The sequence below is a fragment of the Ambystoma mexicanum genome, chromosome 4q (assembly GCF_040938575.1).
Source record: "Ambystoma mexicanum isolate Mex_15411 chromosome 4q, UKY_AmexF1_1, whole genome shotgun sequence".
NCBI classification, from domain to species: Eukaryota; Metazoa; Chordata; class Amphibia; order Caudata; family Ambystomatidae; genus Ambystoma; species Ambystoma mexicanum.
Genome location: NC_090928.1, coordinates 31978497 through 31996625, shown reverse-complemented (window position 1 = coordinate 31996625; position 18129 = coordinate 31978497). Strand labels below are relative to the sequence as shown.

At 44.2% G+C, this 18129-nt stretch overlaps 1 protein-coding gene across 18 annotated transcripts in view; it reads left to right on the top strand.

The window, feature by feature from the left end:
* Window positions 1-18129, top strand: part of EPB41L2 (erythrocyte membrane protein band 4.1 like 2) — a 1866207-nt gene that overhangs the window by 1577374 nt on the left and 270704 nt on the right. For 17 of the 18 annotated variants that reach the window (XM_069607396.1, XM_069607395.1, XM_069607398.1 and 14 more), the window contains 2 exons: window positions 11526-12074; window positions 13230-13352. In XM_069607396.1, coding sequence (XP_069463497.1) covers window positions 11526-12074; window positions 13230-13352 — 672 coding nt within the window. The remainder of the gene's footprint in view (window positions 1-11525; window positions 12075-13229; window positions 13353-18129) is intronic. The other variant, XM_069607391.1, reaches the window with a different exon arrangement.

Below are 18129 nucleotides of genomic sequence, written 5' to 3'. Positions count from 1 at the left end.
GATCATACTCTTACATCTTGTACTTTGTGAACATACTAGGGCATTAGGTCACGTTTGGCCGGTTGGTGCCTATGAAGCAGGACCCAAACACTCTCATACAGAACACCACTTGCGTATGATTGGCTAATGTGGCACTCTTTATCAGAATACTTGAATTTAAGGCTAAAAAAAGTGTAGTCACACCCTGAAACACAGTCTGCCAATACTGTAGCTGGTGATAGGGAATCCAGTTACTTGTGTGTATGCAAAGGCAACTATTTGCTGAAATCACTTTGTTGAAAGTGGACTGAAATAATGTACTATATAACTTGAAGGAACCCTTTCTAAGCACTTGTTAAATTGCCATCTAGATTCGATTTATTTTACTGCCCAAAACCTTTAGTTAGTTTGTTTGACCGGCGTGACCTGCAGTTTCAGTAGTCTTACCAGTCACGTGGCAAACACTTGTAGATCTAAAAAAATGACAATTTCCCCGCAAACGCAGGCTACTTAACTTCATTAACGGCGCGTTTGCAACAGCGCATTGGGCCGGTCTGTGCTGGTCTTTATCTGGGAACGCACGTTGACGTGCCATTGAGAATTGTTGTCTGATATATACAGTAGGTCCTCCCTATCCTGTTATATCGACAACCGGCCAATGCAACGATGGGACATTGAGAATTGTTGTCTGATATATACAGTAGGTCCTCCCTATCCTGTTATATCGACAACCGGCCAATGCAACGATGGGACTGCACCCTGAAATTGCGCTGTTTCTGGCAGTACACAAACTACAAAGAGAACTCTGGTTCAGGGCTTCCTATCCAATCGTAAAGAAGAAACCCCCTCCATCTAACAACAATACGAGGGCAGATGCCACCATTGAGGGCAGGCTAGGTCAAATAGCACCATTAAACCTAAAACCGGCTGATCATTTGATCACTGAAAAAAACACTGAATCCTTAACCTCCTCTTCTGATGTCAAAATAGCTCCTTCTCCGGAAATAATTTCTGCATCCTTGACCACACAAAACGATAATGCCACTACAGGTGGCATATTTAAACGCGCGTCTGCCCAACTAGCATGTAGTACCAAAGGATCAACTAATAAAAACCCCACACTAGGCCCTCTGAAGATAAAGAAGACCATGGAAGGGTCACATCAAAACAACTAAAAATATCACTGCTGAACACCCACTCATTGCCCAAACATGCCCTTTGGATACACGACTATATTGTCTATAATAAAGTAGACATTATGTGTGTAACCGAGACATGGCTGCAAGAAGGAAATGGCCCAAGCATAGACTTAGCTACCCCACAGGAATATAACCTCTTCTGTGAAAACCGGCTAAAGGGCCAGGGCGGTGGAGTAGCAATCATCAGTAAAAGAGAGCTTGAGTTCTTTGACTCAAGCATTGAGTGCACAGGATGTGAAATCGTCTATGTAAAAATGACCCCCACTAATAACAGCATCAACTTCATACTAATCTATCAACCCCTTTATTTTTATGCTATCCTTCAACGAAGAGAGAACCCATTTCCTGAACCCTCTGAACAGACCCAATACCTCCATAGTCTTTTGTGGAGTCTTGAACAGATAGAAAAGGGGACACCAAGGATAAAGACGCCATCGAGTTAGAACAGCATCTTTCCAATATGGGCATTCTAATACATAACCAAGAACCCACTCGCATAAAAGGACACATCCTTGACTAGGTAATGACAATATTAATATCAGTCAAATAGAAACCAAAGCATGCATTTGGTCCGACCACTCTACCATCAACTGCATACTAAAGCTACCAGGAATAACCCCTCCCTTTCATGACCCCCAAAAATGTCCTAAATAGGAACTTCAGTAAATGTAACATGACAGACTTGGAAAGCTGCCTTCAATGCATCATGGCTACATCATCCGATCAAGACCATCCCTGCAAAATCTATAAACTGCATATCTCTGCATTACTTGATAAAAGTGCCCCGCTCAAAGTCAGTGCGTGACTGCCCGAACCAGCAAAACTGGTTTACTCCAGAACTAAACATCCTAAAAATAAAGCAAAAAGACCGACCGTGAGAGGATTGGCCAAAAATAAAACTACTGGAAACAAGCAAAGCTTGAAAAAATATAAAAGTAAAGTCTTAGACACTAAAAAACATGTTTGCAGTGACCACATAGAAAATGCAAGCAATAGCACTAGGAAAATATTTGAAATATATAGGGATTGAGAAAAACCAGCAGCTCTCTCTAATCCTTTTTCCCCAGAGAAAGAAGACTGTCAAAATGCTCAAAAGACTTTAGAGGATAAACCTGCTGGCAGGCAATAAGATCCAAAATTTCCAGGAAAATGCACTGAAACCCCCTAAACAGAATCACGTAATCATCTTAAGAAAGAAAAATGTGTCCCAGAATTCTCCTTTAAAGTTAACTCTATTGAAGAAATGGAAAAAATTCTATCCAACTTAAGAAATACATTTTGTCCTGGAGACTTGATACCTACCAAGATCATTTTAACAAATAGTAAAACTTTGCCCCCTTTCTTGCAAGTTTTATCAATGCCTCTTTCTCGCACAGGAAAGTGACAATAGCCATAAAAGAAGTATCCGTAACTCCCCTCATAAAGAAACCTGGACTTAATCCCAAAGACTCAGCAAATTTAAGGCCAATCACTAATGCATCCTGCTTACTAAAAATCTTGTTGCATCACAACTTCAGACCTATCAGAGACATCATCGGCTTTCCACAATAAACAGTCAGGTTTCAGAAGTAATCACGAACAGAGAGTGCTTTGATAAACTCACTGAATCAAATGTTAGAAAGGATAGACAAGAGCAAGACCGGGATGCTGATCCTATTGGATCTTTCAGCAACTCTTGACCCGCTAGACCTCTCACGCCTGCTGTAAACACTGGCAACCACTGGGAATTGCTCTAAATACACCACCAAATGGATACACTCCTTTGTGAGCGAAAGAAGCTCCAAAATCTGCAGGGGAAATGCCTGCTCTAGTCACGCCCCAATCATCTATGGAGTTCCCCAAAAGACTTGCATTTCCCAGACACCGTTTGACATATATATATCCCTTATGTGAACAACTAGAGACAAAGGGCCTACACTTCCACTAACTATGCAGATGACTTCCAACTCATAATGCACCTGTGTGGAGACTATACTACAGACTTGGCTAATCTTAATTCTATCTATACATCCATTAGGGAATGGATAGTAAATAATTGGATGTGCCTTAACTGCGCAAAAATTGAGCTTATGGTTTTTGGTACCAAGCAAGCTAGTGACAAACTTGATCAGGCATACTCAAGCTTTGAATGGATGACTGTTTCATCCCAGTGGTGACACTCGGCACCATACTGAAGGCATCGCTCATTGCTGAGGCACATGTTAACAAGATTGTAAAAAACTCCCATTACCATCTCAAAGTCCTGTGCCAAATCAATCCACTAGTCACGCGGAAAAACTGTGAAATACTAGTCCGAGCCATCATAATGCCCCACCTGGACTAGTGTAATGCCCTGCTCAGTGTAGCTAGCAAGGAAAATATGTATAAACTTCAGATTATTCAGAACGATGCTGTCAGGATAATATGTAACATCTCTAGAAAAGAACACATCTTCAGTTCCCGGAAACATCTGCATTGGCTACCGGTGGAATAAAAGGAATCAATTTAAAATCTTATCCCTGACCCACAAATGCCTACATGGTAGTGCCCCGGGATACTCAAAACAATAAATGATGCGGCATAAAACCTGCAGAAACTTTCGATCCAGCACAGCACATCTGCTCGCCATCCCCCGAGCAAAAAGAACGACAGGCAATGGTAGATCTTTTCCCTTTAGTGTTGCCAAGGCCTGGAATGCTGTTCCTGTAAGTCTGCGTAAGGAGGAAAATCTCGGTTTTGAGAAATAAACTGAAAACATTTTTGTTTGATTAAATACTACTTCCTGACGACTTTTTTTTTTTTTAAACTTTATTTAATACTGGCATGTTTACATTGCGGGAAGATCATATTTCACCTAAAACAGTACATTATTAAGCATTTCATAGGTATACAGTGCGACAGTTTATACAACATTAGGGGTGTGTGAGGGGGGTAAGGGGAGAGAGGAGAAAGATGTGGAAATAGGTAGAGTTTAGTGAGTCATGTAGGGGGGGTTCTAGTCCTCATGCACCTTGTCTTGTCTTCCTCCGACATTAAGTATGATCTGAGGGGGGCCCATATGTCTTTGGGTCTCGAGGTGAACTGGACCATTCTAACGTAAGTTTCTTCACATTCTTGTGTGTTGATCAAGTCTCACATCCAGCACGGGTGTGTTGGGGGGTCTTTTGCTTTCCATTTCCTGAGAATGTTCCGTTTGGCTAATGCACCCCTCACGGCGAACAGTCTGCGGGTCCTGACCGACCCTTCCCTATGTCTCCCAGTAGGTATTTAAACAGGGTGGCAATAATGTTTGTTTAAGATCGAGTTCATTGTCTTTGCCACTTCGTTCCAGAATTGTTTGATTGGTTGACATTCCCAGTACATATGCAGGGGTGTAGTGTCGAGTGAGCCACATTTAGGGCCTGTCTGTAGTTTGGAGGGATCAAACTTTTTAGATTTGCTTGGGGGTGATGTGCAGATGGTTCAGAATTTTGAATTGGATAAGTCTGAAGTTTGCGCAGAGGGAGATGGTTTTAGTGTATCTGCAATAGTTTGTCCATTGTTGATCTTCCATCTGGATGTTCAAGTCTTTTTCCCATTTAGTTTTTATGTCGTTCTTGGATGGTGTGTTGGCTTGTGTTATCCTGTATAGCATGGAAACGCTGCCCGTGAAGACTTCTTCAGTGAGGATTTCCATTAGAAACTTGTGGGTTGGAGGTGCCTCCGGGAAGGTCGGCCATTTCTTCTTGCAGGCAGCCTTTAGTCGTTGGTAATGCAGAGTTGTGGATAGGCCCTTCCCTGTCCTGTTTTGGATTTCTGACAACTTGAGGAACCGACCCTCCGGGAAGAGGTCTCCAACTTTGGCTTTTTTTCAGGTTCCCAAGATATTTGTATGGTTCGGTCCATTGTGGGTTGCAGCCCTGGGTAGTGCCATAGGGGTGAGTGTGGCCAGTGTGCCGTTTCGCATCCCACTCTTCTAAGGATCTGCACCCACGCTCGTACTGTCGATTCCATCTGGTAGGCGAGTGCTTTTTCTCTAGGTACCTTGGCAAACATCATGCTTTGGAGTTCCAGGGGAGATGCAGCAAATGTTTCTGCATGTATGTGTGCAAACTGTTCTACAGTATTGGACCAGTATTTTGCGAAATGTGCCTGTGCAGAGTAATAGTATAGTCGAAAATCCGGGGCTGCCAGGCCGGTAGTGTCGTAATTCTCGCATAGTTTGGACCAGCTTATTCTGGGACTCTGTCCTCCCCAGAGGAAGTGTGTGACGAGTTTTTGTAGTGTCGAAGAATTTCCTGCCCGGCCAGATCTGGTTTCTGTTGAATAGGTTTAGTAGCTTTGGTACTACCAACATTTTCAATAGGGCTATGCGACCGTAGAGGGACAGCGGCAGCTTGATTCATGCATTGAGTTTGCATTCCAATTGTGTCAGATAGGGGGTATAGTTATTGGCAAACAAGGTTCGTCTGTCCGGCGCCATTATGATGCCCAGGTATCTTGCAGTGGTAGGAGACCAGCGTAGGCCCTTCATGGCTGCGGTCTGGATAGTGGAATCGGTCAGTGGGATTATTTCGGACTTGGCTTGGTTGATTTTATATCCGGAATGTTTGGTGAATTCAGCAATATCTTGCTGTACCGGGGCAAGATGGGTATCGGAGTTCCTGATGTATAACATTGTATTGTCCGCATAGAGGGAGATGAACTGCGGGGATGCCATTATACGTATTCCTCTCCAGGCATGATCATGTCGCAGACATGCCGCCATTCCCTCTATCATCAGTGCAAATATCAACAGAGAGAGTGGACATCCTTGTCTGGTTCCTCTTTGTAGTGCGAAGGTGGGCAACAGTGTTTTGTTGGTTCGTACTCTGGCCGTGGGGATGTTGAACAGTATATTTATGAAGCGGAGAAAGCCTGCGCCGAACCCCATCTTATTCAGGATTCCAAACATGAACTTCCACGAGACGGAGTCGAACGCTTTTTCGGCGTCTAGTGTGACTGCCACCGTCTGTGCCCGGTGGTCTAGTTGGGAAGTGATGGCGAAGAAGCGCCTGATGTTCAGGGCAGTGGAGCGCCCAGGAATAAACCCAGATTTGTTACAGGTGCACCAGTTTGGTCATGTGTGGATTCACTTTATTGGTTAGGGCCTTCGCGAAGATTTTTGTGTCGACGTTTATGAGGGATAGCGGTCTGTATGATGGAGAATGCGCTGACTTATTTGGTTTTAACAGGACTCTGATAATGGCTTCTCTCATTGTAGGGGGGAGTGTTCCGGATTGAAGAGATTCCTCCAATACGTCTAGGAGCCGTGGGGCTAGTTCGTCTCTGAGTATTTGGTAGAGGTCTGCCGGCAGGCCGCCTGACCCTGGTGCTCTGCCCCCCTTGAGGTCTTTAATTGCTTGCTGCAGGTCTTCCAGGGTTAGTGGCAGATCAACAGTGGCACTTTCTTCTCCAGTGAGCCCGGGAAGCGGAAAGGAGTTCAGGTATTCTTGTAGTTCTTCTGCTGTTACTTGGTCTGCATTTGTGTAAAGCTTGCTGTAGAATTCTCGGAACACCTTATTCACTTCCTGATGGTATACATGGGACCCACCTTGATCGTCTGTGATGCTTGTGATTTGTCTATGTCCCAGTTCAGTCTTGATGAGGTTAGCCAGTAGCTTGCCGGATTTATTGCCCTCTCCATACCTCCTGGCCTTGATTGGTTGCGCAGTATACCACACCTCTTGTTCTGCTAGTGTTGTGTATTTAGTATGGGCTTCATGCAGCCTGGCTAATGTTGCTGGTTCTGGTGTTCTTGTATATGCTGTTTCAGACTCTTTGATATGTTCTTCTGTTAGGGTTAGTTGGGTGCGTATGTCTTTCAGCGTGGCATGCACCCTGGAGATCAGGTGTCCTCTTAGCCAGGCCTTAAAGGATTCCCAGACTATTTGGTGTGATTTCACCGAGTTTTGGTTCTGGTCGAAGTAGTCCTGCACCTCAATACGGACTGTTTCGTGTAGTGAGACATCTCGCAGGAGGTCTGGAGGCATTCTCCATAATTGGCGCTCTGGTGTGGGAGGCCCAATCTGGTTTTCAAGTACCACTGGTGAGTGATCCGAGAGTGTTCTAGGCAGTATGGTGCATTCCTTCAGTCCCCAGGTGTAGCTCGTGGAGCAGAGCCAGTAATCAATTGTGGAGCTCGACCCATGAATGTATTAATGAAATGTGTAGTCTCTGGTGTCGGGGTGCATTTCTCTCCATGCATCAGCAAGTGGTAAAGATGACATGGCTTGTTTTACGGTAAGTGCTGATTTGGAATTTGGACGCATCGTAGTGGATGTCCTGTGAAGCAAACGATCCAGTATAGTATTGAAGTCTCCTCCCCATATTATTCTTGTTTCTTCTGTCGGAGATATCACGGACACTATCTGTTGGTGAAATTCTGGTGTATCAACATTGGGGCCGTAAGTGTTCACAAGGACCAGTTCTTGCCCAAGTAAGGAACCCCATATTATTACAAATCTGCCGTCAATATCTATTTTAGTTTTTTGCGCTAGGAATCCCAGTCTTCGGTGAATCAATGTTAGGACTCCCTGTGATTGTGATGAGTAGTTTGTTGTGAAGACCTGTGGACCCCAAGCACGGCCAAATCAATTGGTCATCCGTTCCGTGATGTGCGTTTCTTGTAACAGGAGGATGTCGATTCTGTGTCTATTGGGTATGCAATTATTTTCCTGACCTTGATTGGATTCAGAAGACCCCTCATGTTCCACTTTAGTAGTCTAGTCCTACTAGTCGTTTGTTGGTATACCATTCGTGGGGTATTTGTATTGTGCTTGCAATTTCGTACGGTTTATAGTAGTCATCTTCCCGTTGCATCCATGCCAGGGTTTTCAAATTATTATAACAACATTTACTAACTTTATGAACATTCGGACAACATAACTTTGTCCTGTACTGGCAACTGGCCAGTTTCTTTCCCTTCCCCCCACCCTCACCTTCCCCCCAATCGGGCGGTGCATCCCTCAAAACCATATGCAACTTGCAAGCAAAATCTTTGATTGTGGTGGAGGCGGGGGGGGGGGGGGCCGTGTGAGCCCGTCCTGTTACAGTGCCACGGCTTCAATTGTCTTGTAGATTGACGTGCTGCTATTTATGGTATTCTGGACTTTATGGGCATTATAACCCTTCTTGTGGCTTTAGGTAGAGGCACTTGCGCCAGGTTTCGTTAGGTGCTTCTGGAATGTGGCGCTCGATAAATGATATAGCGTCTTCTGGTGAGTCAAAAAATGGTGTTTTACCTGCATGCTGGATGCGTAGCCTTGCGGGGCACAGCATTGCATATATTACTTTCCATTCCCTAAGTGTTCTTTTCACAGGGTCAAAGGATCTTTGGACAATTTGGACTCCCATTGAAAAATCTGGGTATACATGGACCCGGTTAGACTCGAATGTTAGTGGGCCTTGTTCTCTTGCCAGGCAGAGGATAAGATCCTGGTCTCTGTAGCGGAGTAGTCTGGCTATAATAGTTCCTGGTGGTGCTACGGGCTTGGGCGGAGGAACTGGTGGCCGGTGTGCCCTTTCTACCAGGAATTGCTTTGAGAATTGTGCTTCTGGGAATAGTGAGTTGAGTAGGTCTTCCAGGAATTGTTCCATGGGCACATTGGACTTGCACTCTGCCACCCTGACCACTCTTATATTATTCCGTCTAGATCTAGATTCTAAATCTTTGCATTTGCTCTGGAGGATCTTAACATCTTTCTGAACCCTGTCCATGTTTTTTCTTTGGGAGCTTGCTGTGTCCTCAAGTGTGGAGACCCTGTCCTCCGCCTCTGAGACCCTTGTGTTTAGTGTTTTTATATCTGTGCGGATGGAGGCGATGTTATCGCCGATGTCGTCTAGTTTGGCGTTAATGGCTGTGAATCCTTTTTTCATAGATGCCATATATGGAGCCATACTTTGTACTTAGGGGTCAGAGTGCGGATTGTCGGGTGTTTCAGTAGGTTCAGAGTTGTGTTCTTGGTTGGGGGAGTTTGCAAATGCATCTATGGGCCCCTTTTTCTTTTCCTTGTTTTTGGCGCCGCCTGCCATGTTCATGCGTTAGGTATGGTTTGTTTTTATTTTTGACACTCAGACCTACGGGTCTATGGCTGAGAGTGAAGGCGAGTTGGTGCCCTGACCTTGGTGGTCAATGTTTGTATCTGGTGCCGGGAGGTTCCACTAGGTGTTAGCCTATTGGTGGTTCAGTGGGTGCAGCTGAAGGATTTATGGGGGGTTTGCGTATTGCCCTTTGCTTCAAGTTTCAGTGCTTTGGTCTGGATTCCATGGGGCTCTGGACAGGAGGAGATGCAGGCAGTTTTACTCCTTTGCTGGTGGCGTTATGTGCATGGTATTCTTGTTGCTCGTGGTAGTGTTGTGGGTAGATTTGCTGCATGTGTATTGCAGCCGGATTGCCCTCTGATATGCTGAGTGTGAGTCTGGTTTGGTGGCTGCCCCTCGGGCCTGCTTGTTGGCTCGAGATGTGTATGCAGGGCTGGATTACAGTCCGTGTGAATTGCCTCAAATGTATCCCCCTGTTTACTGATCAGGATCGTGAGCTGGAGAGGCAGGGGGGCTGCGGTCCGTGTTCCCAGGGGAGCTTGCAGTGTTGTCCTCCCCCACCCACATACCTTAGTGGGTGCGCCCGAGCCAGGAGACAACCCAAGCTGCGTCGTATTTCTCTCTGCCTCCGGGGAGCGGAAATACCTGAGTGCAACTAATATGCTCAGTCTTGCCCTAGAGGCCCGCTTCAACCCGGGGCAGCGATGTTTATGGAGCTTATTCTTAGGGTGGACTTTCCAGCACGCCAGTGTCAGTCCTCCGGTGGCCGGGTCTCCGCAGTGGCAGGCAGCAGCGGAACACGGTCCTGGCTGGACAGTGTCAGGAGTGCACGCGAGGAGTGCTGCAACCGCGGCGGAGGGTGGAGGCTTCCGCCCGCACCCGTCAGGCTCCTGATAGGGGCTCCGGCTCTGGGAGGATTTTTGGCGCAAAGACGGGATGGCGCGCAGCCGCCAGGCGAGACGCCTAGGTTTGTGGGCGGTATTTCTCAGCAGCGGAGCTTCAGGCGGCTCTGTAATTAGCCCTGGTTGTGCTGGGGATATTCATGCACCTTCCGTCTCCTTTAGTGGTGTCAGCAGCCACGTCGTCTGCAGAATTTTCGGATCAGGATTTTTGCAGCCAAGGAGCTCTCTGGTCAGGCAGCCATCTTGTTTGGCGTGTCACAGCGCCCCCACTAGTTCCCGACTTCTGACCTTCTGTCTTGTCCCTCCTGATCTGTCCTTGTGTAAATGTGCACCCTGATGACCACGGCTATGGCGCGTTACAAATAATCAAATCAAAATGAATAACATTGAAAAAGGGATTGCTCAGACATTTAGTAATGACATAATAGAGTGCCTTTAATACTGTAGGTCTCTGTGTGGTGGCTTGCCTGTATAAATAGTGCTGCAATTCTTAATAAATGTGTCACTAAGTGTGTCTAATTGATAATGGGAGAAAGAAGCACATGGCTATGAATCACACATACCTCCTAGTGAGAGCAATGGAATTATAATTCAAAAATCACAGATGGTGGCATTCTATGCAGAGCAATATTGTCATTTTGATTTCAGCTGATCAGCAGAGAGATCAGTGAGATGGGTATTCATGATATACAGAACTTAGTGGGAGGGATAGCTGATGACATGTGCTGTATCAGGGAAACACAAAAACAGAAAATAAACTTTTGTGAGAAAGAGGTAGACGTGGTCATTTTTCTACAGTGATTACAGTATTGTTGCAGTTAGAAACTATGGTCTTATGTGATGTGGAAGTACATCCACTAATTCAATAAAACACATGATCAAGAGTTATATAATTTTAATGTTCTCCCACATTGCATTTAATCTGCACAGTGACTTGTATTTCTTATTGATTTGCCTCCTCCAGGCCAGTCTATTTCAGTATTGCTGAGTATTATGAATTTCTTGTTCCAATACTGTGTGTCTTGTGTATGTGCATAATCTTTTGAGGGCGGGTAGTGCTCTTTTTTTATCTACATACTGTGAAAACTGATGTTGTCTTCCCCTGTGTGCCTGTGTTTGTTTTCATTTTGTTTCCTTTGGTGGCTTTTTGTTTCACAGAAGCATACTCCTAGAGCAGAATGGCCTCTTGCAGGACCTGGTTACGCTTTTGAGGTGCTCCTGTCCTCCTAAGGCCCTCTCTTCAGCCAAATTGTGGTCACCTTCACATTCTTCTTTCCTTTCAGTTAACCATCATTAATTTATTTGTTTGCATTATAATATAACCCAGCCATGCTTTGATTTCTGTTTTCCCAGTTTTGTTTATTCATGTGCCTTTGTTTTATTCATCCACTTTTTTTGCGTATAGAGTTCAGATGATATTCAGAACATAGTGGATAACCATATGGAATTCATGACCAAAGAAACAATAGTCAATGAAGAAGTAACAAAGGAATTAAATGGAGATCTTCAAAATCATGCTGAAGATACTGGAAGGACTCTGAATTTGAAAGTTCTAGTCAAAAAAGACTCTGCCTCTTTTTCGTCATCTGAAAGTAGCAGTGAAGATGAGGATGATGGTGCAGAGTACCAGCCGGACAATAGAGTTGCACAGGAGGTCATTGAAGAGCTAGAAGAGCAGGTTGAAGATGTTGAGGAACACTTTCCAGCAGGTGGTGTACATTCTATTGAAACTATAGATGCGGGCCCCATAACTTTAAAAAATATACATGCCAAGGGTATGCTAGAACCTCTGCTCCATGAAACCATTGTAACTCCATGCATAGAAAACAACCAAGAACTACCAGAAGGCATCAGCCAAGAGGTCAGGGAAGAAGCGGAAGAACACCCTGGAGTAAATGGAGATGACTCTCATTTTGAAGTTGAGATTTCACCTCAAATAATTTTTTGTTCTGAGGTAAATGTTCAGCACCAAATGGAAATGAGATAAACAAGGTCTTTCTTGCAAAGTTGGTGGGCGGGGGTAAACCTTTTTCTTTCTCCTATCCTCCCTTACTCTTGTTCTGGTGCTCTACAGCTAAGAAAACATGTATTTTTTCAAAACCACTGATAAGCAAGTATGTCTTTACCTGCTTCACTCCGTTTTCGGCTGCATCGTTCTATATGGAAAACCTAATAGCGCAACTTCTTCTGCCAGAACTCTATATATCATTTATATTTTGTCAGCCAATATTTTCTCTTAATTTTTTCTTTTATCGCTTTTGAAATTAAGGGGAATTATTTTGTTGTTGGTGTACTATGTCGTCTCCCTGTCTTGTTGTATAACTTGATATTTGTTATTAATAGTTTCAAGTCCAGAAATGTCTCCGTGAAATGGTTAAATCCTGTTCTTTGTTTTTATTTTTTCCCCTCTGTCTGCTTCTTTCGGGTCCTTTGTTTACCCCTTCCCGCAAACCATCTGCATAGTGAATTTTGCAATGGCATGTTTTTAGCAATTTGATTTTGACATAATTACTTTGATAAAGTATGGCAGAAATGTGCAAGCTGAAACATGCCTAAAAGTATATGTGCTTCTGGTGGAAGCATACTTAGAAAGAACCTTTTTGAAGCTTGCTATATATCCCATTTATTGTAATTCTATGTTGCTTTTTTCAAATTAGAAATATTACACATAGAAAATAAATTCAGGGATTAAATGAGAATTCAACAATCTACACAGATTGTCTGTCAATGAAGTGGGCAGAGCGTGATTTTCGTGAATACACTTTGTGTGTCCTTCACCTCATTTCATGAATTTTTAGTCAACAGTTAGGCATGGGGATCTCCAATTAGCAAGCAGGTTTTTTCAGTCTACATATTTCAGCTATTAAGTTAGCTTTACGTGTTATAATATGTCCCTCTATCGTTGAAACTCACTTTGCAGATTTCATTCTGCTGTTAAGTACATTTTTACAATGTACAATTAACATTAGAAATGATAAGGAGTTTGGCAGCATGCTTGCATACATGCTTTTGTTTTCTTCTTTCTCTGAATTAAGTTTTGTGGTAGAAGTTTTTTTGCAAATGACAATCTCATTATGTTTGGAAATAATTTTTTACATTTCTGCCTTAGCCTCCAGTAGTTAAAACCGAGATGGTGACTATATCTGATGCCTCACAGAAAATGGAAATCTGCACTAAAGAAGTTCCTTTGGTCCAGACAGAGTCTAAAACAATCACATTTGAGTCATCACAGGTACTTTTGATGTCGTCATTGATAATTTGACACAATTGTTTTTGACTATGATCATATGTCTATTTGGAACTTGTAAAGCGCTTACGGCCCAGAAGGCATCTAAGAGCTAATACTCGGAGCACAGTAGTGTAGGACAACCGCGCACACTATTTTTGAGACCCCTTTCTCCCAGAAATTCTTCATCTTCAAAGTAGCAACTGTGATGAGGCAAGTACGCTGACCTTGTCAAGGTGGGAAGGACTTCCACAAGGTAATCTAGAGCCAGTCCTGTCACAGAGGCAAATGGCAACTGGCCGGGACCCAATCCCAACCCTTTCCCGTTGTGCCAGAGTAATGTGGTGCACTACATTCAAGTGTCACGCCATGCCTCCGTTCCAAGATGCTATCTTTAGTAGAGCCTGTGAAGCAGATGAGAGCAACAGAGCACCGAACACCAGCCAGCGCCCCATGTCCACGAAAGAGCCACAGAGAGCGAGACACCAGTGTGCCGAAGCAAACCTCCAAGATACTGTGAATCCAATGTCCCTCAGAGAGAAATCCAATGTCCCTCAGAGAGAGCCTGGTAGAGAGAGAGAATGGCATCACAGGACCCACACATCCCATGCCAATTAGAGGCTCAATGGTGCACCCAGGCAGGTGCTCCACCAGAGACTTGTGTTCAATCCTAGACCACCATGGAAATGGGAGGGGGGCTAGACCCCTCCAGGGACTATGGTTAGCGGTGAGAGCAACCTCCACGGAAGCCCAGACACAGACTAGGACACTGAGCTGGCTGACCAGCCATGGTCGAACCACAGTGACTCTGTGCGATAAAAGTGGTTGTGGGACTTGGCTGCCTGTTTTATTTCTTTTTCAAATGTAATACCTTCAAGGAGGGCTTAGCCCCCTTGTAAAGATTTCCTCTTGCACATGCCCCTCTCAGGATTGGAAGATAGATCAAGTTTGGCTAGGGAAAGCTTGCCAATCAGGGAAGAGGGAGGGAACTTTAAGCATATGACAGGAAACCGGAAGTGTGGCTTGTCCGGGTGAGGTCACAGGAGGAGGAGGGCGCATGCCAAAAGACCAGTAGGTAGAAGGCGGAAGCGGCAGTGTGTGGAGGCAGTTACTGGAGAAGGTTGAGTGAAACCGTACTGCAGAGTGAGTGTGCATATTTGTGTGGCAGATGGATCAGACTTTGTGTAATGAAACGGGGTGTTTTTTTGTAGTTTTGTACGAAAAGGGGAGTAATAGTGAAAGGAGGGGGCAGTAGTGGAGGGAGGGAAGTAGTAGAAAGGGGGATGTAGTAGAAGAGGGAGTAGCAGCAGCAGTGGAAGAAGAGTAGTGATGGTAGTACGAGGAGGAGGAATAGTATGAGGGGGAGCCATAAGAGTGAGCAGAGGTGTCATATTAGCGGTTTTTGAGGAGGACTAGTAGTAGTACAGTGGGAGGAAAAGAGTTGGGGGCAAGAGGAAGGCAGAGTAGAACAGAAGGTTGGTATGGATAAGTTGAGAAGAAGGGGAAGCAGGTACAGTAGAATGGTTAGTTGACGGTTGGCATGCATGCAACTAGAAACATATATTTATACTTGTATGCAACAAAGGTGTTGGAATCCCATCACCAAATCAAATACTAGAATGACTCAATTGTTTAACTGCTTATATCAATATCATCTCCAGATCCAAAGTGCTTCAGTTTGTATTCTTTAATCTCACTAATATTCAGCATTTGCTGTCTTTATTTTTACAGGCAATATCCCCTGTGAACTTCATTCCATTACATGAAGTGTTATAACTAAAGTGCTCAATCCGTGATAAAGTGCATTATAAATAAAGTGCTTTTCCATGAAATATAGTACTGAAAATATTAAATATGGTGCATGAATATATAACAAAAAACATTTCTAACCTACAACAATATCAATAGAACATAATACATCCCTATTCACAGCATTATTTAATTAGTTCATTTGTTGGTTAAAAACAGATGGAACAACTCCTCATTCTGTATTTCCTGAAATGCACATGTTTCTGTCTATTATGACGAATCTAGCAACATTGTCACTGAGTCCCTTAATGGAAGTTTCTCTTGCGTAGCTATGGAAAGGCAGAGGTCCCTTACCCTTGAGGTGGCTATCTGTGGTAGGACTGCGTACAGGAGATCAAACTCTGGGGAAATCAGAAAAATACTGAATCCGAATAATCCTTCAGCTGTTATTCTTAATGACACCCATGTACCTTTGCAATATTCCTGTATGTCTTGTTGTGATGTAGATGGAGAATTCCTGGGTTTTCATGGCCAAGGACATTATTTATCCCCACTCTGCCCCCTTGTATAGTACTGATATGAGGAAGAGAGAATGAGTAATGCGGATGACCAGAAGCAGGAAGCCAACGCTGGGTTCTAGACTTTGGAAAATGTTTACCAATGCCGGGACTTTTAAAACTGACACAGATGAACAGAAGAAGAGAGAGAGATGGAGACTGCTGCTGAATCCAACTTGTTCTGATGCTAATTGAGACACCAGAGGCAAGAAGACTGCAGGAGGCAGCACAGAGGTTGACGAGACGCTGTGCAGAGGAACCAAGCAGAGAGAAGTTTGTTGCATTATTGCCAAGGGCAGCTCGAGCTGGCAAAAGTAGAGGAAGGCAAAGCGGGAACCAAGCAGCTAACGGAACACACTACTAGTCAGTGGGACAAGAGCAAAGGAAATGGTGAGATGTGAGGAATGCCAAAGCCGCCAGAGAAGACCGGTACACCCAGTGAGAGCGGATGGGACACTGGAGCGCTTCAGGATGAATGCTGCATACTGTTGGCAGCGCGAGAGAGCCTAATTAAAGGTACTGGAATAGTTCATACAAATACAAACATTGTTAAGAAAGCATTGGTGACTCAGTACTTGAAAAGCATTATTTCCTGGATGCAAGCCAGCGTGAATGGAAAACGGAAAGCCCTGGCAGGATAGTGAACCAAGCAAACATCGAGTCTGGGACTCACCCATGAGAGGACATAAAAATCCCTGGCAAGAAAGTAAACCAGGCAGTGTGCAAGTCAGGGACCCGCGCCCAAGTATGATACCCTGGCAGGAGAGTAAACGAGGGCTAAGAAGAGAAGTAAGAAAAGAGAAGTAAGAAAACTCTGTCCTGAAATTGTGGAATAGTGATAACCAATTTAAAAAGGGAAGAATCATTCTGCTTTTAAGGATAAGTGGCAGGAGAGTACACCAGGGATAGAAAAAGGATTGAGAAAGCCCAGGGAGTCAAGACCCCTCCTTGAAATTGTGAAACAGTGGCCATCAATAAAAAAGGGGAAGAACCATACCTCTTTGAAAGAATAATTGAAACCAAGTGAACGGCAGAAGCAATAAAGCTGCAAGTACCCTGGCAGGAGAGTGCACCAGGGTAGGAAAAGGATTGAGAAAGCTTAGGGTTCAAAACTCCTACTTGAAACTGCGGAACAGTGACAATCCATGGAAAAGGAAACAACCATACCCCCTTAAGGATAACTGAGATCCAGAGAGTGAGAGATTGAAACATTCAAAATAACTGTTTGCTTAAGGGAGACTCAAGGAGTCGTCGTCCCCCTTGATACTGTGAAGTAAAACATTGTATGAAATGAGAACGCAGAGGAAGAGTCATCCCCCTGTGAAGCAGTGGAACATTGACTCTTTCCGGAAGTACTGGATATACAGTGGAAGACCAGAAGAAATGTAAGGGAAGGGAGGACTACTTTTCCTGGTGGAACTTTATTCCTTTTCTGTTCTCCACCCTCAAACTTTATTTGGTACTTTGAAAGAAAGCTATAAGTGGATAGCTTACAGAAACCCCTGAGTTGCACATTATATTGAGTTTAGCATGTAAGGGGCAGTTTAGGGTTTTGGGGCACAGGACAGAGGATGCTTTTTGGTTTAACATCCTAACACAGACCATCCTTCGTTTTTTTTGAGGCAGGGAACCCCCTTTTTAGATTAGGGATAGATAGGTTTTATCCAAACCCCTTTTTTCTTTTATGATAAATAAACGTCTCTAACCAATACTTAACATGCCACTGTGTCTGAGTCTTACTCTTGATCCCTTACTCTACACAGTGCTTATTACCCATACATTCATCAGACGTCCATCTCTTTATGTTTCTTATTCTATGTAGGGGTGTGGCCTCTTGTTAGCCTCTTCACAAGTTAAAATATTCTTTGATCGTCCATATTTTTCATTGAGGCTTTTCCTCTTTCATTGTGGATTATTTTCTGTAAACATTAAAAACAGTCATAGTTGATTTCTTTTACTTTAAAGTTATCAATTTTCTTAATGTAACTATGCAGTAGTTACCCCTGTGGTTACTGTCTTTTATTGTCAATTCTTGCATATTCTGGTCTTCTATTTAATCTATTTAATTGGGATGGGACCCAAGGAGTGTGGCCAGAGAGAGGAGGCGAACAAGGAGCAGGCGTCCCAATGAGTAGGATCTTGGTCTTACTGGCATTAAGGCAGAGATCATTGGCAGAGCACCATGCCAGAATAGCAGTCCGGTATGTGTCAGGTAGGTGTTGAAGAGACATATCGATAGAATGGAGCACTGGGGGATGCCACAGATGGAGAATGTGGTAGAGGAGAAAAAATGGCCCATTTGCACTTGGGGGGGGGGGGGGGGGGGTTGGGGTCTGTTTGAAAGGAAAGAGGTAAGCCAAGCCAGTGCCCTGTCCATTATGCCTAGGGTATCATAGACAGTTTATGTGGATGGAGTGGTTGACAGTGTAAAAGGCAGAAGAGAGCTCGAGGAGGATCAGAACAGAGGGGGAGTTGGA